At 47.4% G+C, this 20,667-nt stretch overlaps 1 protein-coding gene across 1 annotated transcript; it reads right to left on the minus strand.

The window, feature by feature from the left end:
• Positions 1 to 216: 216 nt before the first annotated feature.
• On the minus strand, positions 217 to 19,941 carry GPR156 (G protein-coupled receptor 156). Its single transcript, XM_056848364.1, has 11 exons — positions 19,862 to 19,941; positions 17,091 to 17,142; positions 16,364 to 16,384; positions 14,030 to 14,166; positions 11,678 to 11,813; positions 9,053 to 9,163; positions 6,846 to 6,971; positions 6,576 to 6,671; positions 5,330 to 5,566; positions 4,192 to 4,353; positions 217 to 1,473 (listed from the first exon to the last, which is right to left on the minus strand). The coding sequence occupies exons 1-11, from the start codon at positions 19,939 to 19,941 to the stop codon at positions 217 to 219; spliced, it is 2,415 nt and encodes an 804-aa protein (XP_056704342.1).
• Between the last annotated feature and the right edge of the window lie 726 nt (positions 19,942 to 20,667).

Below are 20,667 nucleotides of genomic sequence, written 5' to 3' on the forward strand. Positions count from 1 at the left end.
TGGTGCCATCAAACCTCTGTACATCTTAGACATGAAAGAGTTAGTCTTCAACGCCTGCTAATTTCCTAAAAATATTGTCAGCGTAGATGATGTTCTAAATTAAAGGTACAGTGTTGAAGAAGCAACATAGGGTTGATGGGAGATGTCCAGCTAGCACCTGGAGGCGGGCAACCCTATCCATACACATGCGCGTTATACTCCTGATACCCCAGGCATTTACACATAGGTGGGCTCTAAATCCTCATTGAAGTTCACAACGGGCTGAGGTTTGGCAAACAGGTTTGCCCATTGGCGTCCAGAGATGCCCGGCTCGCTGTCTATATCCGTGCTACAGCTGCCACTGGAGGAAGACAGGCTGTGGCGGCAACCTTCACAACCGTGCCTGTGGTGGCAGTGTATCCTGCCCCCAGAGGACGTAGTGGTGGTGCTGCTGGAGTCGAAATCTGGATAAAGATGCCCTGTGTATCTTGCAAAATCCTGTGGCTGGCGATGGAATGCCCTGGGACCGCCGGGAGACAGCAGAGGTGCCGAGTTTCCCACCGGATGCTTGTCTAACAGCCAGCCATTCTCCTCTCTGCTCTTAAACCTCGGCGATGGGAAAGAGCACGGCTGACGCCAAGGACGTCTTTCGGGAGTGTCACCAGCCACAGCCCAAGGAAATTCGCTGACTTTGCGGAGGCTCCTTTGCCTTCCGCCGGCGGTTCTGCTCACAACGCACCAAGCACCAGGGACCACAGAGCCAGGTAGGCAGGTGGGGATTTTCCTCTCCAGCCTTGTCTCGTAAGGACTAAGCCTAGCGAGCGGGTTGGCCTGCATCTCTTGCGGTGGACACCCCCCTGCGCTCCTCTCATGCGCGGTGCTTTGCTCTGGCCCCCTGGCAGAAGTCCGGCCACCGTCTTTGTGATCCACGCTCAGCTCCTGCAAGACTTCTTGAAGCTCGTCCCTGCTTACGTAGCGGACCCCTGGCAGTGGCTTCCGAACCTGGGGTTGTTCCGCTGCCCCCCTCGGTGGGGAGAAGTTCTCCCCCAGTGGCTCTCGGAGGGTGCCTACGCCGAGCGGGGCGGCGTATTGGAAGAGCCAATTGTCATGGTCACTGGGACCATGTGAACGACGGGAAATGTTTCTAGCACCGTTCAACAGTCTACACGTGTCAGTAATATCCAGTGGTACGTTGCGTTGAGCGGTACGCTCCAGGTCACCGACATGGTTGTTTTTATTAGAAGACCCTGAATTTGAGAACATGGGATAATATTGCCATGAATTTCGCTCCTGGCCAGGTAAGGAAAGGTCTGCTGGTGAGTCTTCAGGTGATCTAGAAGAGGGACTGGCTGCAGAGAGATCGTGAGGATAAGGAAAGGCAGAAAGATCTGGGGAATCAGCAGCCTCCTGGTTGTCTTCTGCAGCTACAAGTCTGGTCAGCTTCTCCTTCGTGCTGTTGACTTGTTCCTGTAGGCTCGCGATTGCCGTCTCTTTCTGCATGGAACAAAGCGAGGTGAGCACGGACAGTGTTAATTCCCCCAGAAACCAATTCCAGTACGACATCATGAACAAGGATCGGAATGACCTGGCCTACAGATGAAGCGGAAGTAGGGTTGCCAGCTCCGGGTTGGGAAATACCTGGAGATTTTGGAGGTGGAGCCTGAGGAGGGCAGGGGGAGGGACTTCAATGCCATAGAGTCCAATTGCCAAAGCAGCCATTTTTTCCAGGGGTTATGACCCATATGTGTTAACTGTGATGTGTCATTTGTAAGTTTTCTGTTTCAATTATAAATGTAAACAGTTGAAGTCTAAGTTGTATATAGTTTGGAATTGTTCCTGGTGAATTAGCAATCTGAATATGGGTAATTTCATTTAAAGAGATATGTGTTAGAAATCATTAACAAGCAATACTCCTAGACAGAGGGTACTACTTGACAGATGTTTATTTATTGGACATTTGAGTACCTTCATTCCCCTTTAGGATTATTGATTTTCTCCAGGGGAGCTGATCTCTGTCAGCTGGAGATCACTTGTAATAGCAGGAGATCTCCAGCTAGTACCTGGAGGTTGGCAACCCCAAGCAGAAGATGCTGGTAGAGTCCTGAACAAGTGGAAAGACTGTACCACTTCAGAGTGCAGGATGTGGGAGGGGTGTCCTTTTTTAATGCTCCCATGTGGGGAAAAACTCTCCACAGGCAGGGAAATGGCAAAGCAAGAAGAAAACTGCTAGGATTTTTTTAAAAAAAACTTTTTTAAAAAAATCTCAGGGAGTTGGGCTTTGTTTTTTAAACTTGGGGGAGTAAATGGCATCTCCCTTCCTGCAGCCTGAAGTGTTATAATCCTGTCCCGTGTCAGGAATACCACCACCATATTTTTCTGCATGTATAGGACAGGCGACAGTCTCCAAAGAACATGCTGTTAGGTGCCATACCACCAGGACTACCCTGGCAACTCAAAGATCTGTTTAAATGTGCCACAACCGCCGCCAGAGTAGTTCTAGTGAGGAAATTGAAACAGCCACTTCTCCCAGATATTGAAGAATGGAAAGATACACTAATGGAATATGCCACTATGGCACAAATGACCAATATGATAAACATTGGCAACGACATGAGTTATGAACAGTTTCATGAGAAGTGGAAATTATTTTATAAATATGTTGAAAGCTAATATCAGCAAAACCAAACAAAAAAGCAAACACTAACTATTGGCATTTATACTTTAAGTTTAAAGCTAGACAATCACCTTGACTGTAGAGATATTAAACATGTTTGAGAGATATAATAGGTGATTTTTTTTCTGACTATATGTTGAACTTGTCGGAATAATTTTTTTTTTTTTTTCATTTTGCAACCTTGGGCAATTATTCGACTGTAAAGTGGAGTAGAATAGCAAGGCAATGTAGTCTGCTTGATCTGTTTCAGAACATTTGTTTTTTCTGCAATTGTATGTTGGACATTCTTATCTTTTCCCTTTCCCTTCTTTTCCTTTTTGTACCCCTTTGATTATTAAAAAAGAAGAAGGAGAAGACAATACAACATGCCTAACAGAGATGGAATCCATTCAGTTCATTAAACCCTTTGCCTATACACAGTTTGCAAAACCCAGAGTCATTTCTCGAATCCCTTTCGAGAACTACTGTAGAGCACCCGGCAATCTCAGCTTTCCTATTTCTAAAATCCCAAAACTGCACATAAACCACATACATCTGAAAATGGAGCATGAGTCACGTCAGAGGAGCCTACTAAATTAGACCAGTGGTCCGTCATCCGGTCTCACACACTGGCCAACCAGTTGCCGTGGAGGATCAACAAACAGGGCACGCAGGCTGAAATCCTTCCCTGCGGCTGCCTCCCTGGCTCTGATATTTCAAGGTTGGCTACCTCCAGGTATGGTGGCTCTCATATCGCGTTTAAGATGTTTCTGGATGTCTTCACATGAAGCTGCATTGGCAAAGCACCAGTGCAGGATAAATCTCCTTGAAGGATCCTTTGCAACTATGAGAACCATTTTCAACAGCCAGCAGATCCACTTTCAAGAGAAAAGGACAGCAGAGACATGTGCCAGTTTTATCAGATTGTACCCTTAGGTGAACTCAACTGATGCCACAATATTCCAGTGCTGTGACGAGAGCCAGCGTGGTGTAGTGGTTAAGAGCGGTGGTTTGGAGCGGTGGACTCTGACCTGGAGAACCGGGTTTGATTCTCCACTCCTCCACATGAGCAGCGGAGGCTAATCTGGTGAAGTGGATGTGTTTCCCCACTCCTCCACACGAAGCCAGCTGGGTGACCTTGGGCAAGTCACAGCTCTCTTCGAGCTCTCTCAGCCTCTCCTACCTCAGGGGGTGTCTGTTGTGGGGAGGGGAAGGCAATCGTAAGCCAGTTTGAGTCTCCCTTAAGTGGTAGAGAAAGTCGGCATATAAAAACCAACTCTTCTTCTTCTTCTTCTTCTTCTTCTTCTTCTAAATGCCATGTTTTAAGAAGCCATTATGATTTGTTTCCTATCGCTCTATTTCTTGGAAATTATTGCAAGATCGTTTTTCATCAGGTGCACCGATTTCTTACCTGGTTCGTATGAAGCTTTCAAAGTAACTAGGGAAAATATCTGTAAGATTCTGGCAGGAGTAACAGCACTCTCCGGTAGGGTTGCCAGCTCCTGGTTGGGAAATTACTGGAGATTTGGGGGGTGAAGCCTGAGGAAAACATTTCTTACCTCAGCCAGCAGCTGCATCATGGCGTGCTTCTCCCCAAGTAGCTGGCAGATCTCCTCCTCGCTGTACACCGTGGAGTGGAAGTTCTTGCTGGAGCTAGTGAAGTATTTGGCCACCTGGCCGAGGTTTTCGTTCTGGTTTTCAAAAGCTTTCCATTGCTGGACCTGCTGAGCGTGAACATTCGTCATCGTTCCAGAAAATACGTCATTTCAGGGAAACGGAAAAATGGAAAAGGGAAGGAAAAAGCTAGCAAGACACAGACAGGAACATGAAAAAAGAAGAAATGCACACTTGAACACATGAAGCTGCCTTTTACTGAATCAGACCCTTGGTCCATCAAAGTCAGTATTGTCTACTCAGACCGGCTGCAGCTCTCCAGGGTCTCAGGCTGGGGTCTTTCACATCACCTACTTGCCTCGTCCCTTTAACTGGAGATGCCGGGGATTGAACCTGGAAACTTCTGCATGCCTAGCAGAGGCTCTACCACTGAGCCACGGCCCCTTCCCTTGAAGCCACACTGAAGCCTCTAGACCTCTTTCTGCATAGCTGAACTAATGCCTTAAAGTGTTTTCATATGTGGGCCTTCCAGTGAGCCTCTTTCTCACTGTTTATTATAAAAATCTACTGGTTGTCAACATGGGGTGCCATTTGTCGTGCAAATGAGCATTCTGGCGTTTGAATGTGTTTAATCAATTATCGAGTTCTGCCCGGCCTTTCAGCTGAGAATAACAGCTGAAGGCATCTTACAGAAAACAACAACATTCCAGGATTTTTTGTTTTTATACCCTGCCTTTCTCTACCTTAAGGAGATTCAAAGCGGCTTACAGTCACCATCCCTTCCCCTCCCCACCACAGACACCCTGTGAGATAGGTGGGGCTGAGAGAGCTCTAAGATAACTGTGACTAGCCCAAGGTAACCCAGCTGGCTTCATGTGGAGGAGCAGGGAAACCAACCCAGTTCACCAGATTATAGTCCATCGCTCATGTGGAGGAGTGGGGATTCAAACCCGGTTCTCCAGATCAGAGTCTGCCGCTCTTAACCACTACACCACGCTGGCTCTCAGTCTGTTAAGTCTGTTGCGTGTATGGTGTGGATTGGACACCTTCCCTCCTCTCTCCCCCTTTTGCCTCACTTCCTACCTGTGGAGTAAAGATCATGCAGGTTATGGTGGTGGTACAGACAAAGATCCCTCCCGAGGTCGCGCCAAAGACCAGATTGTGCCACGAATGGAAAAAACGATTCACCGCCAGCGTAATTTCGGCAGACAGAAATATAACAGCGATGCCAACGAGGAGGGTCACCGACTGATTGACCGGCGGACAGCTGACGCCGTACGTCAGGCCGGCAAGATACGCCCCGTACATCAAGAGGATGCCCTAGGGTCAAAAGAAAAGAGATGCAATGCGACACTTGGTAGGTATAAAAAGGTAAAAGGTCCCCTGTGCAAGCACCAGGTCATTCCTGACCCATGGGGTGATGTCACATCCCAACATTTACTAGGCAGATTTTGTTTTACGGGATGGCTTGCCAGTGCCTTCCCCAGTCATCTTCCCTTTACCCCCAGCAAGCTGCGTACTCATTTTACCGACCTCGAAAGGATGGAAGGCCAAGTCAACCTTGAGCCGGCTACCTGAAACCAACTTCCGTCGGGATCAAACTCAGGTCGTGAGCAGAGCTTGGACTGCAGCTTACCACTCTGTGCCACGGGGCTCTTCTCAGTAGGTATACTCAGAAGTAAATCCCACTGAGTTCAATGAGACTTAACCCATACAGCGGTCGGGGGTTTTAAGATTTCCCAGAATCTGGAAAAGTAATTCTGGCCCACTGTTCCTCCACTTGAGCAGAGTTCCCCAACATGGTGCCTGTGGGTAACACGGCACCCGCCTTTCCAATCTGTGTCAGAATTCCTAATGATGAATTGGTTTGTGAATGTGATGGGGTTACTGCATTATGTATTCCCAGCGATGTATTAAGAGTTTGAAAACGTTATAAAAAATACTGTTCGCACTTTCTATGAATTCCCACCGATGTATTAAGAGTTTGAAAATGTTATAAAAAATACTGTTCGCACTTTGTTTGGCCCCTTTAGCTGTGAAGACGTCTTCCAACCATTTATTAGCCGTTGCATCCAAAACCCATTTTAAAGCGATGTTTTTTATAACATTTTCAAACTCTTAATACATCGCTGGGAATACATAATGCGGTAACCCTGAATGTCCTCCAAAATGTCCTATCCTTGACAGCCTTGCTCAGGTCTTGCAAATTGAGGGCTGTGGCTTCCTTTATTGGTTTGGGAATAGATTTGTATTTTTACAATTGATGCTACTAGTTTTACTGTATTTTTATATTATATTGTCCTGAAAGTTTAAACAATGAGTGACATACCTTAAATCCCAAGAAGAGAATAAGCCAGAGCTCAGAATACAGAGACATACAGAAGTACCCTCGGTGCACTACGCAAGCCAGGCCCTTCTCGGTCACCTGGAGGAGAACGGAAACACAGGGCTGAAGTCGCCTGTGCCCGGCCATTTCCTGTTTCCGAAACCTGCACTGGCATTAACAGGACACCCACACCCCCGCTTTCCTCCAAGGTCACAAATAAGCATTTTTCCACCTGCAGCGTTTCCCGTCTTAACCTTCCCCTCCTCTGCTTACCTTCAGCTCTGCATTAAGGCTCGGTAGACACTGGACCGGATCCAACAAGATCCACGCAGAGAGCAGGGCAACGTCGGCCCCCACTAACGCCCCCACCATCAGCAGCAGCTGCGGGTCTTTGATAATCTGCAGGACAGACAGACAGTCAGCACGGTCATGGCATGACGTGGTAATATGGTTGGGTACCCAAGGTTGGGTAGAAAGAAAAAAATATATATGTATATGAATATGAATACTGAAAATATCATTTATTAGAAGCGCTATGTAAAGGTTAAAAATATTTTAAAAACATTAAAATAGCACAATGGCATTTCCTAGGGTTGATAACTAACCACATACCAAATGCGTTTTGGCCAATTGGGCCTTCATCAGTGGTCAATTAAAACCCACGTTAAACCTGCGCGCATTTACAGAAATAAATAACTACATACATACATATACAAACAGTTCAAAACCATCCAGGCATGGGTATAGGTTGTAAAATCTATTACCAATTACTCAAACATCTGGTCAGATTGGTTCTAGCTGTAATACTGGTTAGTATATGTCTCTCATACACAATGTGTGCAGGTATCAACCTAGTAGAGCAGTGTCTACTCTTCTTCTTCCAATGTTATCAACCCTAGGAAATGCCATTGTGCTATTTTAATGTTTTTAAATATTTTTAACCTTTACATGTGTGTGTGTGTAAAGTGCCATCAAGTCACAGCCGACTTATGGCGACCCCTTTTTGGGGTTTTCATGGCAAGAGACTATCAGAGGTGGTCTGCCAGTGCCTTCCTCTGCACAGCAACCCTGGTATTCCTTGGTGGTCTCCTATCCAAATACTAACCAGGGCTGACCCTGCTTAGCAGGAGATCCCCAGCCACCACCAGGAGGTTGGCAGCTCTAGGATAACAGCCTAGTTAAGCCAGCCCAAGAAAGGTAAATCAATAAACATTGGAGGAGGCAGAAGATAATCTAATGATGGTCTTCTCACTGAGGCAATAACCAGATGTCTCAATTGTACCCCCAGTCCTCTGGTTGGGACACTCTTACACAATTGTTCCTCTGTAGCGGTAGTTATGATATCACTAATCTTTTCTTGCTGAGTTTGCAAGCTAACCGTGAGTTCAAGCACTTTTCAACTGTCAATGAACTTTGGTTTCTTCACGTTGCTTGCATCTTGGACAGTTAGTTGAAACCATTACAGAAAAGTTAGATTAATTGCTTTTTAACAGAGGTTAAGAGTTGAAATTGGCCTTCTTATCTTGCTATATCAGGTCTAACTCAAATGCAACTGCCGACTGGCTTATTTGCATTTATGCTGATTATTTCATATTTAGTTATGAACCAATCAGTTATCTAGACAGTAACCACGATTATGGTAGAACAGATGTAGAGAAAGATATTCTTCTATAAATATGCTCTCCTGTGACAAGCAAATCAGATTCCTCTGGATGAAAATCTTAGAAGACTAGGTGAGATAATCTTAGAGTTGGAAGGTACCACCAGGGTCATCTAGTCCAACCCCCCTTCCAGGGTCATCTAGTCCAACCCCCCTTCCAATGCAGGAACTACGACTATAATATCCCTGACAAGTAGGTATCCAATCAATACTTAAATCTCTCCAACAATGAAGAATCCACTACCTCACAAAGAAGAAGAAGTGTTAGTTTTTATATGCCGATTTTATCTTTTTTAAGGAGAATCAAACCGGCTTACAAACAACTTCCCTTCCTCTCCCCACAATAGACACCCTGTGAGGGGATCACAGGTGGATCCCCTTTTTCTTCCCCTTTTCCCTTTTCTGTACCCCATATCTTTAAAAGCAAATAAAAAAATATTTAAAAAAAAAACAGACACCCTGTGAGGTAGGTGGGGCTGAGAGAGCTCCAAGAGAGAACTGTGACTAGCCCAAGGTCACCCAGCTGGCTTCATGTGGAGGAGTGGGGAATCAAACCCAGTTCTCCAGATTAGAGTCTACCGCTCTTAACCACTACACCACACTGGCTCTCAGCATGAGAGACTGTTCTCGTCCAACACACCTCACCATCTTCCTCAAATTTAGACAAAGTCTTCTTTGCTGAACTAGAAATAAAAGTTCCTTCTCTTTCAATGAAGAGCGCTAAGGGGCAGCCCCTTCCCATCAAGTAGGGTCCGAAGAAGCAACGCAGTCTGATCGTTGCTCCATTTTGGAGCACTGAACAGGCAGGAACGGAACTCACCACTCTCTTATCCGGGGCCCGTTGCGTGAACACTTTGTACAACCGCCAGCTTTTCCCCAGGATGGGGCCGAAGGCCAGCGAGCCCCCAACGCACAACAAGCAAATCCTCATCTGTAAAAGGGAAGAGAGGAGAGAGATTGAGAAAGGGATCCATATTGTCTCTGCTCTTTCTGTGGGCTAACCCTAACTTTAAAGGGCAGCTAAGCCCACTTCAGCTCTGAAAAAAAAAATCCATACTTTATTTAATCTCAGAGTTGGATGTATGTGGCCTTTTATGCATGGGAGGTTTTGCCTTGGATTTGTTGCTCAGTAGACGCACATTTCCCCCATCCAAATTCTTAAAATTCAAAAATAAGCCCCCATGCAGAGTTTTGAGAATTCAGATGGGGAAAAATGTGCATCTAGAAAGCAGCAAATCCAAGACAAAACCTCCCATGTATAAATGGCCAAAGTTAGAAGAAGAATTCATTTATTTGTTTAGCCATGTGTGTTAAGTGCCGTCAAGTCGCTTCCCTATGAACCAAAGTCCTCCAAAATGTCCTGTCTTTGACAGCCTTGCTCAGATCTTGCAGACTGAGGCTTTCTTTATTGAGTCAATCCATCTCTTGTTGGGTCTTCCTCTTTTCCTGCTGCCCTCAGCCATAGGCCATTACAAAATATCCTTACACATGTACAAAAAGCCGAAAATGGTATCTAAAAGGGATAAAACGGCATCAATATATATTGCCTGGATAAAAACCATTTCATACAAAATCTCTATTACAAATTACAAAATATCCTTACATATGTACAAAAATCCTAAATGGTATCTAAAAGGGATAAAAAGGCATCAATATACATTGCCTGGATAAAAACCATTTCATACAAAATCTCTATTAAAACAAAGATCACACTCATTTGCTTTCCCGTGCAGAATTTTTCTTAATAGCTTCAAGAGCGCTGATCTTCCTGGCTGCAATAGCAAATGGAGACATTCTCAAGGTGGCACGCGAATCAGAGTCAGAGAGTAAAACAAACAATTTATCGATTTCAGAACAAAAAATTACTCCCTTCAAGAGCGTATATGTTAAATAAATTTATCATACATATTTTTCTCAGTCATGGGAGAAAACGAAAAACTTGCCCGCCAATTAACAGGCCTGCCTGCCGCCCCTTTCCACGATGGGGCGCAGAACAAGACCATTCCCTCCCTCCTTTGTTATAGGAAAGGAAATATTGGCCGCCGCATACTGGGATAAAGTGGCAAAAACGGATTTTTAAAGTATAGTTAACGAATTGTAGTACAATGTGATTTTTAATATGATATAATAATAGAAATTTTTCTTTTTCTATTGCCATAACACTCCATCGGAAGTCCAATGGTGAAGGGCACTGCGGTGGGGGTGGGGGTGGGATTTGGATTCAGGGCACTATGGAGTTTATAAAGAGTATAGAATAATGTATTAGTAGATAATTAGTGCGCTGTACATGTATTTTTTTCTTTTCTTTATGTAAGTGTATTTTATGTTTTTTTTCTTTTTTGTGTTTTTATGTTTTATTATAAAAATAAAAAAATATATAAATAAAAAAAAGGAAAGGAAATATTGGATAGAGTGGGCTTTCAAGTAGTTCAGGGCGAGGGTTCCTTTACATGTCATGAAACTGCTACTAGCAATCGCTTCTGTAAGACCGTACAAGTTTGCACTTCACCCTCTTCATCGCACCTTGAAACCTCGGGGATTAGGGATCCAAGGAAAACGAGGGTGGCCCAGATTGCCGGTCCCTTTGTGCCTGCTTCAAAAACTGCCTTCAGAACTCAGGAAGTTAAGAAGCAGTACCGAGGGATCACAAGATGCCCCCTTGGAAAGGAAATGAATGACCCCCCCAAGCACATGGACTCGCCTGTGGGGAGGGAGAGCAGGCACAAGCAAGCTGCCCCCATCCTCTGCATCTGCAAGATCGCCTGGAGGGACTGTGGCTCAGTGGAAGAGCTTCTGCTTGGCATGCAGAAGGTCCCAAATTCAATCTCCAGTATCCCCAGTTAAAAAGGACGCTGGCATCTCCAGTTAAAAGGATCAGGCGGTAGGTGATGTGAAGGACGCCTGGAGAGCTGCTGTCAGTCAGCATAAACAAAACTGACCGACCAAGTAGAGGAAGAGGAAGAGTTGGTTTTTATATGCCGGCTTGCTCTCCCACTTAAGGAAAAATCAAACCGGCTTACAATCATCTTCCCTCCCCCTCCCCGCAACAGACACCCTGTGAGGTTGGTGGGGCTGAGAGAGCTGTGACTAGCCCAAGGTCATCCAGCTGGCTTCGTGAAAAGGAGTGGGGAAACAAATCCAGTTCACCAGATTAGCCTCCGCCGCTCATGCGGAGGAGTGGGGAATCAAACCCGGTTCTCCAAATCAGAGTCCACCGCTCCAAACCACCGCTCTTCATCACTACACCATGCTGGCAGTTTCATATGTGTGTTCATGTGTGTGTGAGACCATGCAACGCTAGTGGGTATTGGGGGGTGGAGGAACATGGGTACACATGCCAAATGTGTTCATGCATCCCTCTGGGTCTCAGCTAATGTGAATTAATAATGTCCAGAGCATCATAAGGTTCCATTGCTTCTCCTCCTCCCAGTTTGCTTCAACCCACCTGAACGAGCATCTCCGCGGACGGCCTGGACAACGGATTCTGCTTCTCGATCCCAAAGAGGTAAGCACTACCATAAGTCAAGCCGCTTCCCAGCAAGGTCACAACATTCAGGTTGGGACTGGACATCTTCACAATCCTCCAGCAGACAGAACAGTTAAGAAGACACAGAGGAAAAGAGTTAACTGAAAAAGGAGTTGGGTCTGCAAATCCGGACTCCACCCCTCCCAACCCAAGTCGTACGAGTTCGCCTCTCGCTGGGCTCTGTCCGGGACTGTCCCAACTCAGCGCTAGAACATAAGGCCACTCTGGATCAGACCGAGGCCCATCAAGTCCAGCAGTCTGTTCACACGGTGGCCAACCAGGTGCCTCCAGGCAGCCCACAAACAAGACGACTGCAGCAGCACCGTCCTGCCTGTATTCCACAGCACCTAATATCATAGGCGTGCTCCTTTGATATTGGAGAGAACTAAGAACATAACAAAAGCCCTGCTAGATCAAACCAAGGCCCATCAAGTCCAGCAGTCTGTTCACACAGTGGCCAACCAGGTGCCTCTAGGAAGCCCACAAACAAGGTGACTACAGCAGCATTGTCCTGCCTGAGTTCCACAGCACCTAATATAATTATATATTATATTATATATTATTAGTTATGTATTATTATATTATTACATTATATTTATATTTCACTTGTTATATTTATTGTTGTATTATTATTTATTATTTTGTTGTTATAATTATATATATTATTATGTATAACATAATTATAGTGAGAACGTAAGAAAGGCCCTGCTGGATCAGACCACGGTCCATCAAGTCCAGCAGTCTGTTCCCACAGGGGCCGACCAGGTGCCTCCAGGAAGCCCACAAACAAGACGGCTGCAGCAGCACCATCCTGCCTGTGTTCCACAGCACCCAATATATTTGACATGCTCCTCTGATCCTGGAGAGAAGAGGTCTTCATCATGACTAGTATCCATTTTTACTAGTAGCCATGGATAGCCCTCTCTTCCATGAACATGTCCCCTCCCCTCTTAAAGCCTTCCAAGTTGGCAGCCATCACCACATCCTGTGGCAGGCAGTTCCACCATTTAACTATGCGTTAGGAATTATGTCTAGACTCAACAGCTAGGCAGCCCTAGTCATGTGAGTTAATCTAACGCTGTGCTCTGACTGGGACTTTCTCAACTCAGTGTTAGGTTTCCCTTCTCTTTATATGAAATTAAATCTTACTACAAAAAGGGCTCTATGATGCCAGGCTTTCTGCAGTTGATTGCATCTTTCGTACCTCTGCCCAGGCTTTACTCCCACAGTTTTCTTTTGAGATGTCTCACATCTGAATGCTTCCTCCAGCACGAAAGGCTGATAACCTTCCTTTCAGTTGCTTGGCAACCACAAATATATTCCATTCTTCCTGTCAGCCAACAAGCTACCTCACCAGGGGTGAAAGAAAGATGGTGGGTCACCTCGCCAACCCTAAGCAGCCAATACTTGGTGCAGGCGATCTTGTGAACTGGTCAGTCAAACGGTCAGGTTGAATTTTTAGCACATGTCCAGCTCCATCCACTGAAGATGAAGCACAGTGTTACTTCCATCGGCTGGCCTGAAAGGAGGAGCCCCTGAGTTCCTTATGCTCAGCCACCTTTCAATATCTATTGAGAAGAAAGGCCAATCAAACCAACACAGGGATCTGTCTAGCTTTTGGGTCCTTCCTTTCGCAACTTCCAGTGGAAGAAATATCTTCCCAGATGGTGTGTGCGAGACGGTAAGGGGTTCTGTTATTGAGCAACGCTGGGACATAAGAACATAAGAAAAGCCCTGCTGGATCAGACCAAGGTCCATCAAGTCCAGCAGTCTGTTCCCACAGAGGCCAACCAGGTGCCTCTAGGAAGCCCACAAACAAGACGGCTGCAGCAGCACCATCCTGCCTGCGTTCCACAGCATGTAATATATTCTGCATGCTCCTCTGATCCTGGAGAGAATAGGCATGCATCATGACTAGTATCCATTTTAACTAGTAGCCATGAATACCCCTTTCCTCCATGAACATGACCACTCCCCTCTTAAAGCCTTCCAGGTTGGCAGCCTTCGCCACATCCTGGGGCAGGGAGTTCCACAATTTCACTATGCGTTGTGTGAAAAAATACTTCCTTTTATCTGTTTTGAATCTCTCACCCTCCAGCTTTAGCAAATGACCCCGTGTTCTAGTATTATGGGAGAGGGAGAAAAACCTCTCCCTGTCCACTCTCTCCAAACCGTGCATAATTTTATAGACCTCTATAGGGACAATACAACCGTTTCCTCAGCTCCCAGAAAGAAAGAGGAAACATTGCCTTGGTGTGCTCCAAGACTTACCTATTTTTCCTGAAGCGAATCGTGAAGACAAGAAAGAAGAAGCTAAGCAAGATTCCACCCGTAAGAAGGACCCATACAGCTCCCTGGAGAGCAGCTGAGGAAACAGGGGATTTCTTACAACTGCTGTCGGATGATGACTGAGGGAAGACAAAGATGGCAGACAGTAAGAACCTGTAGAGATTTCTTATAGGATGCCACCAAACTCACCAGAAGCAGCACTGTGGGAGCTTACTGACCCTCTCAGTAAAAGAGTCAGGAAATGAACTCCGTTTGCTTGTTTGAACATTGGCAGGACATTACACATTGTTTACCCTGCCCACGGTATGTGGATGAGAATTTAAAAACTGCCTTGGCTCCTCAAAAGGGAACATAAGAAAGGCCCTGCTGGATCAGACCCAGGCCCATCAAGTCCAGCAGTCTGTCCACACTGTGGCCAACCAGGTGCCTCCAGGAAGCCCACAAGCAAGACGACTGCAGCAGCATTGTCCTGCCTGTGCTCCACAGCACCTAAGATAACAGGCATGCTCCTCTGATCCTGGAGAGAATAGGTATGCATCATAAGAACATAAGAAAAGCCATGCTGGATCGTACCAAGGCCCATCAAGTCCAGCAGTCTGTCCACACTGTGGCCAACCAGGTGCCTCTAGGAAGCCACCAAACAAGACGACTGCAGCAGCACCATCCTGCCTGTGTTCCACAGCACCTAGTAGAATAGGCATGCTCCTCTGATCCTGGAGACAGTGCATCATAAGAACATAAGAAAAGCCCTGCTGGATCAGACCAAGGCCCATCAAGTCCAGCAGTCTGTTCACACCGTGACCATCCAGGTGCCTCTAGGAAGCCCACAAACAAGACAACTGCAGCAATATTATCCTGCCTGTGTTCCACAGCACCTAATATAACAGTCATGCTCCTCTCTTCCTGAAGAGAACAGGTATGCATCATGACTGGTATCCATTTTTACTAGTAGCCATAGATAGCCCTCTCCTCCATGAACAGGTCCACTCCCCTCTTAAAGCTAGAGGAATCATCCCCTCCCTTTGTATGTATATAAAGAGGTTATGACTGCTAAGCACAAGGGACCCCCATCCTTCATTCGAACATGAGAGTCAGGAGAGGCCCTCCTGAGTGTCCCGTTAATCAAAGAAGCTTGTTTAGTGGGCACACGAGACAGGGCCTTTTCGGTGGCAGCCCCACAATTATGGAATAACCTCCCCAGGAAGGTGTACCTGGCCTCCCTCACAGTGGACCTTGAGGAGGCAGTGGAAGATGGTTTTGCTTAGGACTGCACTTCATTAAGTTATTAGCAGCCCTAAAGTGTGATTTTAAATTTTGGTTTTTATGCATTTTATTTTATGTGTTTATTGTAAGCCTCCCCGAGCTCCGCCAGGAAGAAAGGCGGATAACAAATGTTTCAAACAAAAACCAATAAGCAAATCAAACATTTTAGTAAATTCACCTTCCCTGCAAACAATAACATTCTTTGCAGGGTTTCCAACACAGCGCTTGTACGCCTCCCGTCCTATTTACCCACAATTGTTATGGTACAGAAATCCTGCGCTGTAGTGTTCTGGTGCGCTAGTCTCCCGCAGCCGCTTCCACACGGGCTGGAGTGATTGAGTTTCGACTCCACAGCACATCCAAAGCTGCCCCTCAACCACATCATCCAGGCAGTGGCCGGTCACGCCGTGGCCGAGAGAGCCCGTGGCCCCACGGTGCTGGATCTCAGGTATAGCCGGGACCGGACAGAATTCCTCGCCAAGAATTCCTCTCTTCTGGGCTGGATCAGAAAATAACAGTTGTAACAGCATAGTCAGACTGCCTTCAACAAATCAGCCTGAACGTTCTCACTTTGGCGGTTCACCCATCCTGAAACGCCGTTTAGAGTGGGCAGTAAAGCCTGAAATAAATCTCTGTGAGAGCCAGCGTGGTGTAGTGGTTAAGAGCGGTGGACTCGGACCTGGGGGGAGGGAGAGGAGGAGAAGGAGAAGGAGAATTGGTTTTTATATGCCAACTTTCTCTACCACTTAAGGAAGAATCAAACCGGCTTACAATCACCTACGCTCTAAGAGCAGTGACTAGCCCAAGGTCTCCCAGCAGGCTTCATGTGGAGGAGTGGGGAATGGGTTCACCAGATTAGCGTCTGCCACTCATATGGAGGAGTGGGGAATCGAACCCGGTTCTCCAGGTCAGAGTCTGGTGGCTCTCCACTATTCATATCGAGGCAGACCCAGAAGCAATTCACAGGGCTGTCATATCATCCTTACCGCTTGAGGCACATGGCTCTGGATTACGAAAAGAGGATCTCATGGGCTATAGGCAGCCGCTCAGCACCTGGGCCTCCATCCCTCTTACCTGCAAAGGAACAAACACAGAGCCAGCCAATTACAGCACGTTAGTGGAGCCGGCAACCAAATTCCAGCCAGCTACCAGGAGGAGAAGGAGGAGGAGAAGGTGAAGGAGGAGAAGAAGTAGAAAAAAAAGAAGAGTTGGTTTTTACATGCCGACTTTCTCTACTGGTTAAGGGAGAATCAAACTGGCTTACAATCACCTTCCCTTACCCTCCCCACAACAGATACCCTGTGAGGTAGGTGTGGCTGAGAGAGCGTGACTAGCCCAAGGTCACCCAGCTGGCTTCGTGTGTAGGAGTGGGGAAACAAATCCAGTTCACCAGATTAGCCTCCGCCGCTCACGTGGAAGAGTGGGGAATCAAACCCGGTTCTCCAGATCAGACTCCGCCGCTCCAAACCACTGCTCTTAACCACTATACCATGCTAGCCATAGTTCAGCGTTATTATAGGCTGGCCAAGCTCACAGGGGAGAGTGGGAATCTGACCCCAGGTCTCTCCAGTCCTACTCTGTGACCACCACACCACTTTGGGGGTAGAGCTATTTTACCTAAAAAGCAGCCATGGGGAGGGGACTCAAACCCAAGGCTCCCTGTTCGCCAGAAAATCCGTTCACCCCAAAGGTTGCTCGCGTCCCATTTTCCAGTCTCAAAATCACTAATGCAGATCGCAGCCCTGGCCTGGCTAGTAAACATACCAGGCAACAAATGTACCCTTGAAACGGCAAACGCCGGAGAGTTCCAATTAGGGGCTTGCGAGTAATCCCTATTAAGGGATCGAGAGAGAGAGAGAGAGAGAGAGAGAGAGCGCACACAATATCCCTCAATTCAGAAATTAAAGAGTTCCTTCTCCCACAGCCACAATGCTGAAAGGAGTCCATATAAAAATAAGTTACAACATTCTTATGCATGGCTGCCATCGATCTGACAGGGAGGGAAACGCAGGATAAGCCCACAAAGGACATATAAAGGTGCACTGGTGTAGGAGAGCTGGCGTGGTGTAGTGGTTAACAGCGGTGGTTTGGAGCGGTGGACTCTGATCTGGAGAACCGGGTTTGATTCCCCGCTCCTCCGCATGAAGCCAGCTGGGTAATCTTGGGCTAGTCACACACTCTCAGCCCCACCTACTGTACCTCCCAGGGTGTCTGTTGTGGGGAAGGTGATGGTAAATCGGGTTGATTCTTCCTTAAGTGGCAGAGAAGGTTGGCATATAAAAACCAACCTTCTTCTCTCTAAATCAGAGTTTCTCAACCTTTTTTCCCCCTTGTGGAACCCTTGAAATAATATTCAAGTCTCATGGAACCCCTACATATGATTACATATGATCTACATACGATTAGCCTATTCGTCACTATTGCTTGCGGAACCCTGGATGAGAAACACTGCTCCAGATGCACATTTTCCCCATCCGACTTCTCAAAACCCTACATGGGGGCTTATTGTTGAGTTTTGAGAATTTGGATGTGCATCTAGAGAGGGGCAAACTCAAGGCAACATCTCCCATGCATATAGGTGGGGCGAGAGCCGGTGTGGGGAAAAGGCAGCCTCGCACATCCCAGCCTGGGGGGGGGGGGACCGTTTGTCCCACGGCGGGTTCTACAGCCGAGCCCCCAAGAGATGGGGGGCCAAGGAGGAGAGTGTCGAGGCCGGGCAGCAGGGTCTACTCGTGGCAGGGAAGGGGACCGGCCTCCCCTGGCTGGGGGCAGGCCTGGATTAACCATTAAGCAAAATAAGCAGGTGCTTAGGGCCTCAAGGCAAGGGGTGGGCACCGCAGAAATTTCCCATTGCTGGATTTACCGTGGGCCATACGGTGCAAAACTGCAAACGGTGCCGCTGGACCAGAGACCACAAAAAGCCCCCCCCCCCAATAAACGAAAAAATTACACACATACAGTGACTAAAACAAACAAACAAACACCTGAATGTCACAATTTTTACTCTTATCCTAAAAAAAAAACCTAAGGATGAAGAAGTGGGAACTGAGAATAATCACACTAGGCTCAATATATTATTTTTCAGCAAATCATTAAATAATTTAATATTAATTGTTGTTATTTTTACATACATGTGGGGGCCACCAAAATCTTGCAAGTGCTTGGGGAGGGGCCGTGGCTCAGTGGTAGAGCATCTGCTTGGCACACAGAAAGTCCCAGGTTCAATCCCCGGCATCTCCAGTTAAAGGGACCAGGCAGGTAGGGGACGGGAAAGACCTCCACCTGAGACCCTGGAAAGCCTCTAATTTTAGGCGAGGGGCCGTGGCTCAGTGGTAGAGCATCTGCTTGGCATGCAGAAGGTCCCAGGTTCAATCCCCCGCATCTCCAGTTTAAGGGACCAGGAAAGGAGGTGATGTGAAAGACCTCTGCCTGAGACCCTGGAGAGCCGCTGCCAGTCTGAGCAGACAATACTGACTGATGGACTGAGGGTGGAATCAGCAGAAGGCAGCTTCATGTGTTCACGTGCTTAGGGCCTCTAAAGGTCTTAATCCGGTCCTGGCTGGGGGAGGGTGCTGAGTTGTTTTCTGTTGCCCCAGAAGGTCGGACCAGAACCAACGGGATGAAATTAAATCAAAAGAGTTTCCGCCTAGACATTAGGAAGAATTTTCTAACAGTCAGAGTGGTTCCTCAGTGGAACAGGCTTCCTCGGGAGGTGGCGAGCTCTCCTTCCCTGGAGGTTTTGAAGCAGAGGCTAGATGGCCATCTGTCAGCAATGCTGATCCTATGACCTTAGGCAGATCACGAGAGGGAGGGCATCTTGGCCATCTTCTGGGCATGGAGTAGGGGTAAGCTCTCCTTCCCTGGAGGTTTTGAAGCAGAGGCTAGACAGCCATCTGTCAGCAATGCTGATCCTATGATCTTAGGCAGTTCGTGAGAGGGAGGGCATCTTGGCCATCTTCTGGGCATGGAGTGAGTGTGTGGGGGGAGGTAGTTGTGAATGTCCTGCATAGTGCCGGGGGTTGATTCGGAGCCCCCGCCTCACCTTTTTGGGAAGGGGAAGGAGGAGGAACCTCAGCCTCCCACCACCACCACCACCACGTGCAATAGGCCCCGATCACTTATGGCATTAGTAAATCAAAATGAGAATACAGAATTTGTGGGAGAATGGGAGGCATGGACAATATATTGTCAAAATGAATTTAAATTGGGAAGTATTGAAGGTTATGTTTTGTTCTAATTCAATTAAGGTAGAAACATTATTAAGGTTAATGATTTAGATTTTAAGAATTGTAATCCAATTTATATATGAAGTATTGCATTGAATTAGAAATTAAATGCAAAGGTGACAGCAAAGGTATAAAAAAGATAGAGGAGGAGAGAGGGGAAGTCAACGTAAATATATGAAGTAATTAGTTATGTAGAATAGAGAAATATTGTTTAGATCATATAATCATCTTAATGAATGATAGAAACTACTGTAATATAAAAAACAATAAAAAATGTTATTAAAAAAGAAAAAAAGACGCGGCCCCGATCCCTCCTGGCTCTTACCCGGCCAGCAACCTGCGCCCCAGCGGAGGAAGGCACCCGACTCCCGCGAGCCGCCGCTGCAAAAAGCCCCGCAACCCCATCCCGGCTGACCGCGGGCGCCGCCCCCCTCCGATCCTGGGACGCCCACCCCGGCCGAGGGCCGTCCTGGGGGGGGGGGCGCTAGGGACCCTCTGGCGGGATGCCCTAAAACGCCCGGCGAGCCAGCCCATTGGAAAGCACGGGCGAGGGCGCCCAGCCCATTGAAGGGGATGGGAGCCTGGAGCGGCCGCCGACTCGCACGGGCTCCATTCAAACGCAGGACAGCACCAAAAGGCTCGCAAAGAACACGTGCGATGGGTCTCTTGAGGCCAGGTACGCTGCTCTGGGACTGGGATGGCAGCCTCTCCCCCGAAGGGATTGACAGCCCCTGGGACTAGCCAAGTGTCCTGGGCGGGATTGACAGCCCCCCCCCCAAAAGGGATTGACAGCCCCTGGGACTAGCACAAGTGTCCTGGGCGGGATTGACAGCCCCCCCCCCAAAGGGATTGACAGCCCCTGGGACTAGCACAAGTGTCCTGGGCGGGATTGACAGCCCCCCCAAAGGGATTGACAGCCCCTGGGACTAGCACAAGTGTCCTGGGGTGGGATTGACAGCCCCCCCCCGAAGGAATTGACACCCCCTGGGACTAGCACAAGTGTTCTGGGCGGGATTGACAGCCCCCCCCCAAAGGGATTGACAGCCCCTGGGACTAGCACAAGTGTCCTGGTGTGGGGCTGACAGCTCACCAAGGCGATTGACAGCTCACCAAGGCGATTGACAGCCCCCC

The sequence above is a fragment of the Euleptes europaea genome, chromosome 4 (genome assembly GCF_029931775.1).
Source record: "Euleptes europaea isolate rEulEur1 chromosome 4, rEulEur1.hap1, whole genome shotgun sequence".
Taxonomy (NCBI): Eukaryota; Metazoa; Chordata; class Lepidosauria; order Squamata; family Sphaerodactylidae; genus Euleptes; species Euleptes europaea.

What these genes read in the sequence shown, in the direction of transcription:
- GPR156 (XM_056848364.1), bottom strand. Translation starts at nt 19,941, where the DNA reads ATGGGGTTGCGGGGCTTTTTGCAGCGGCGGCTCGCGGGAGTCGGGTGC. An exon ending in GGGCGCAGGTTGCTGGCCGG is followed by an intron (nt 17,143 to 19,861) that starts GTAAGAGCCAGG and finishes ATCCCTTAATAG; the next exon opens with GGATTACTCGCAAGCCCCTA. An exon ending in TGATGCAGCTGCTGGCTGAG is followed by an intron (nt 1,474 to 4,191) that starts GTAAGAAATGTT and finishes TGTTCCATGCAG; the next exon opens with AAAGAGACGGCAATCGCGAG.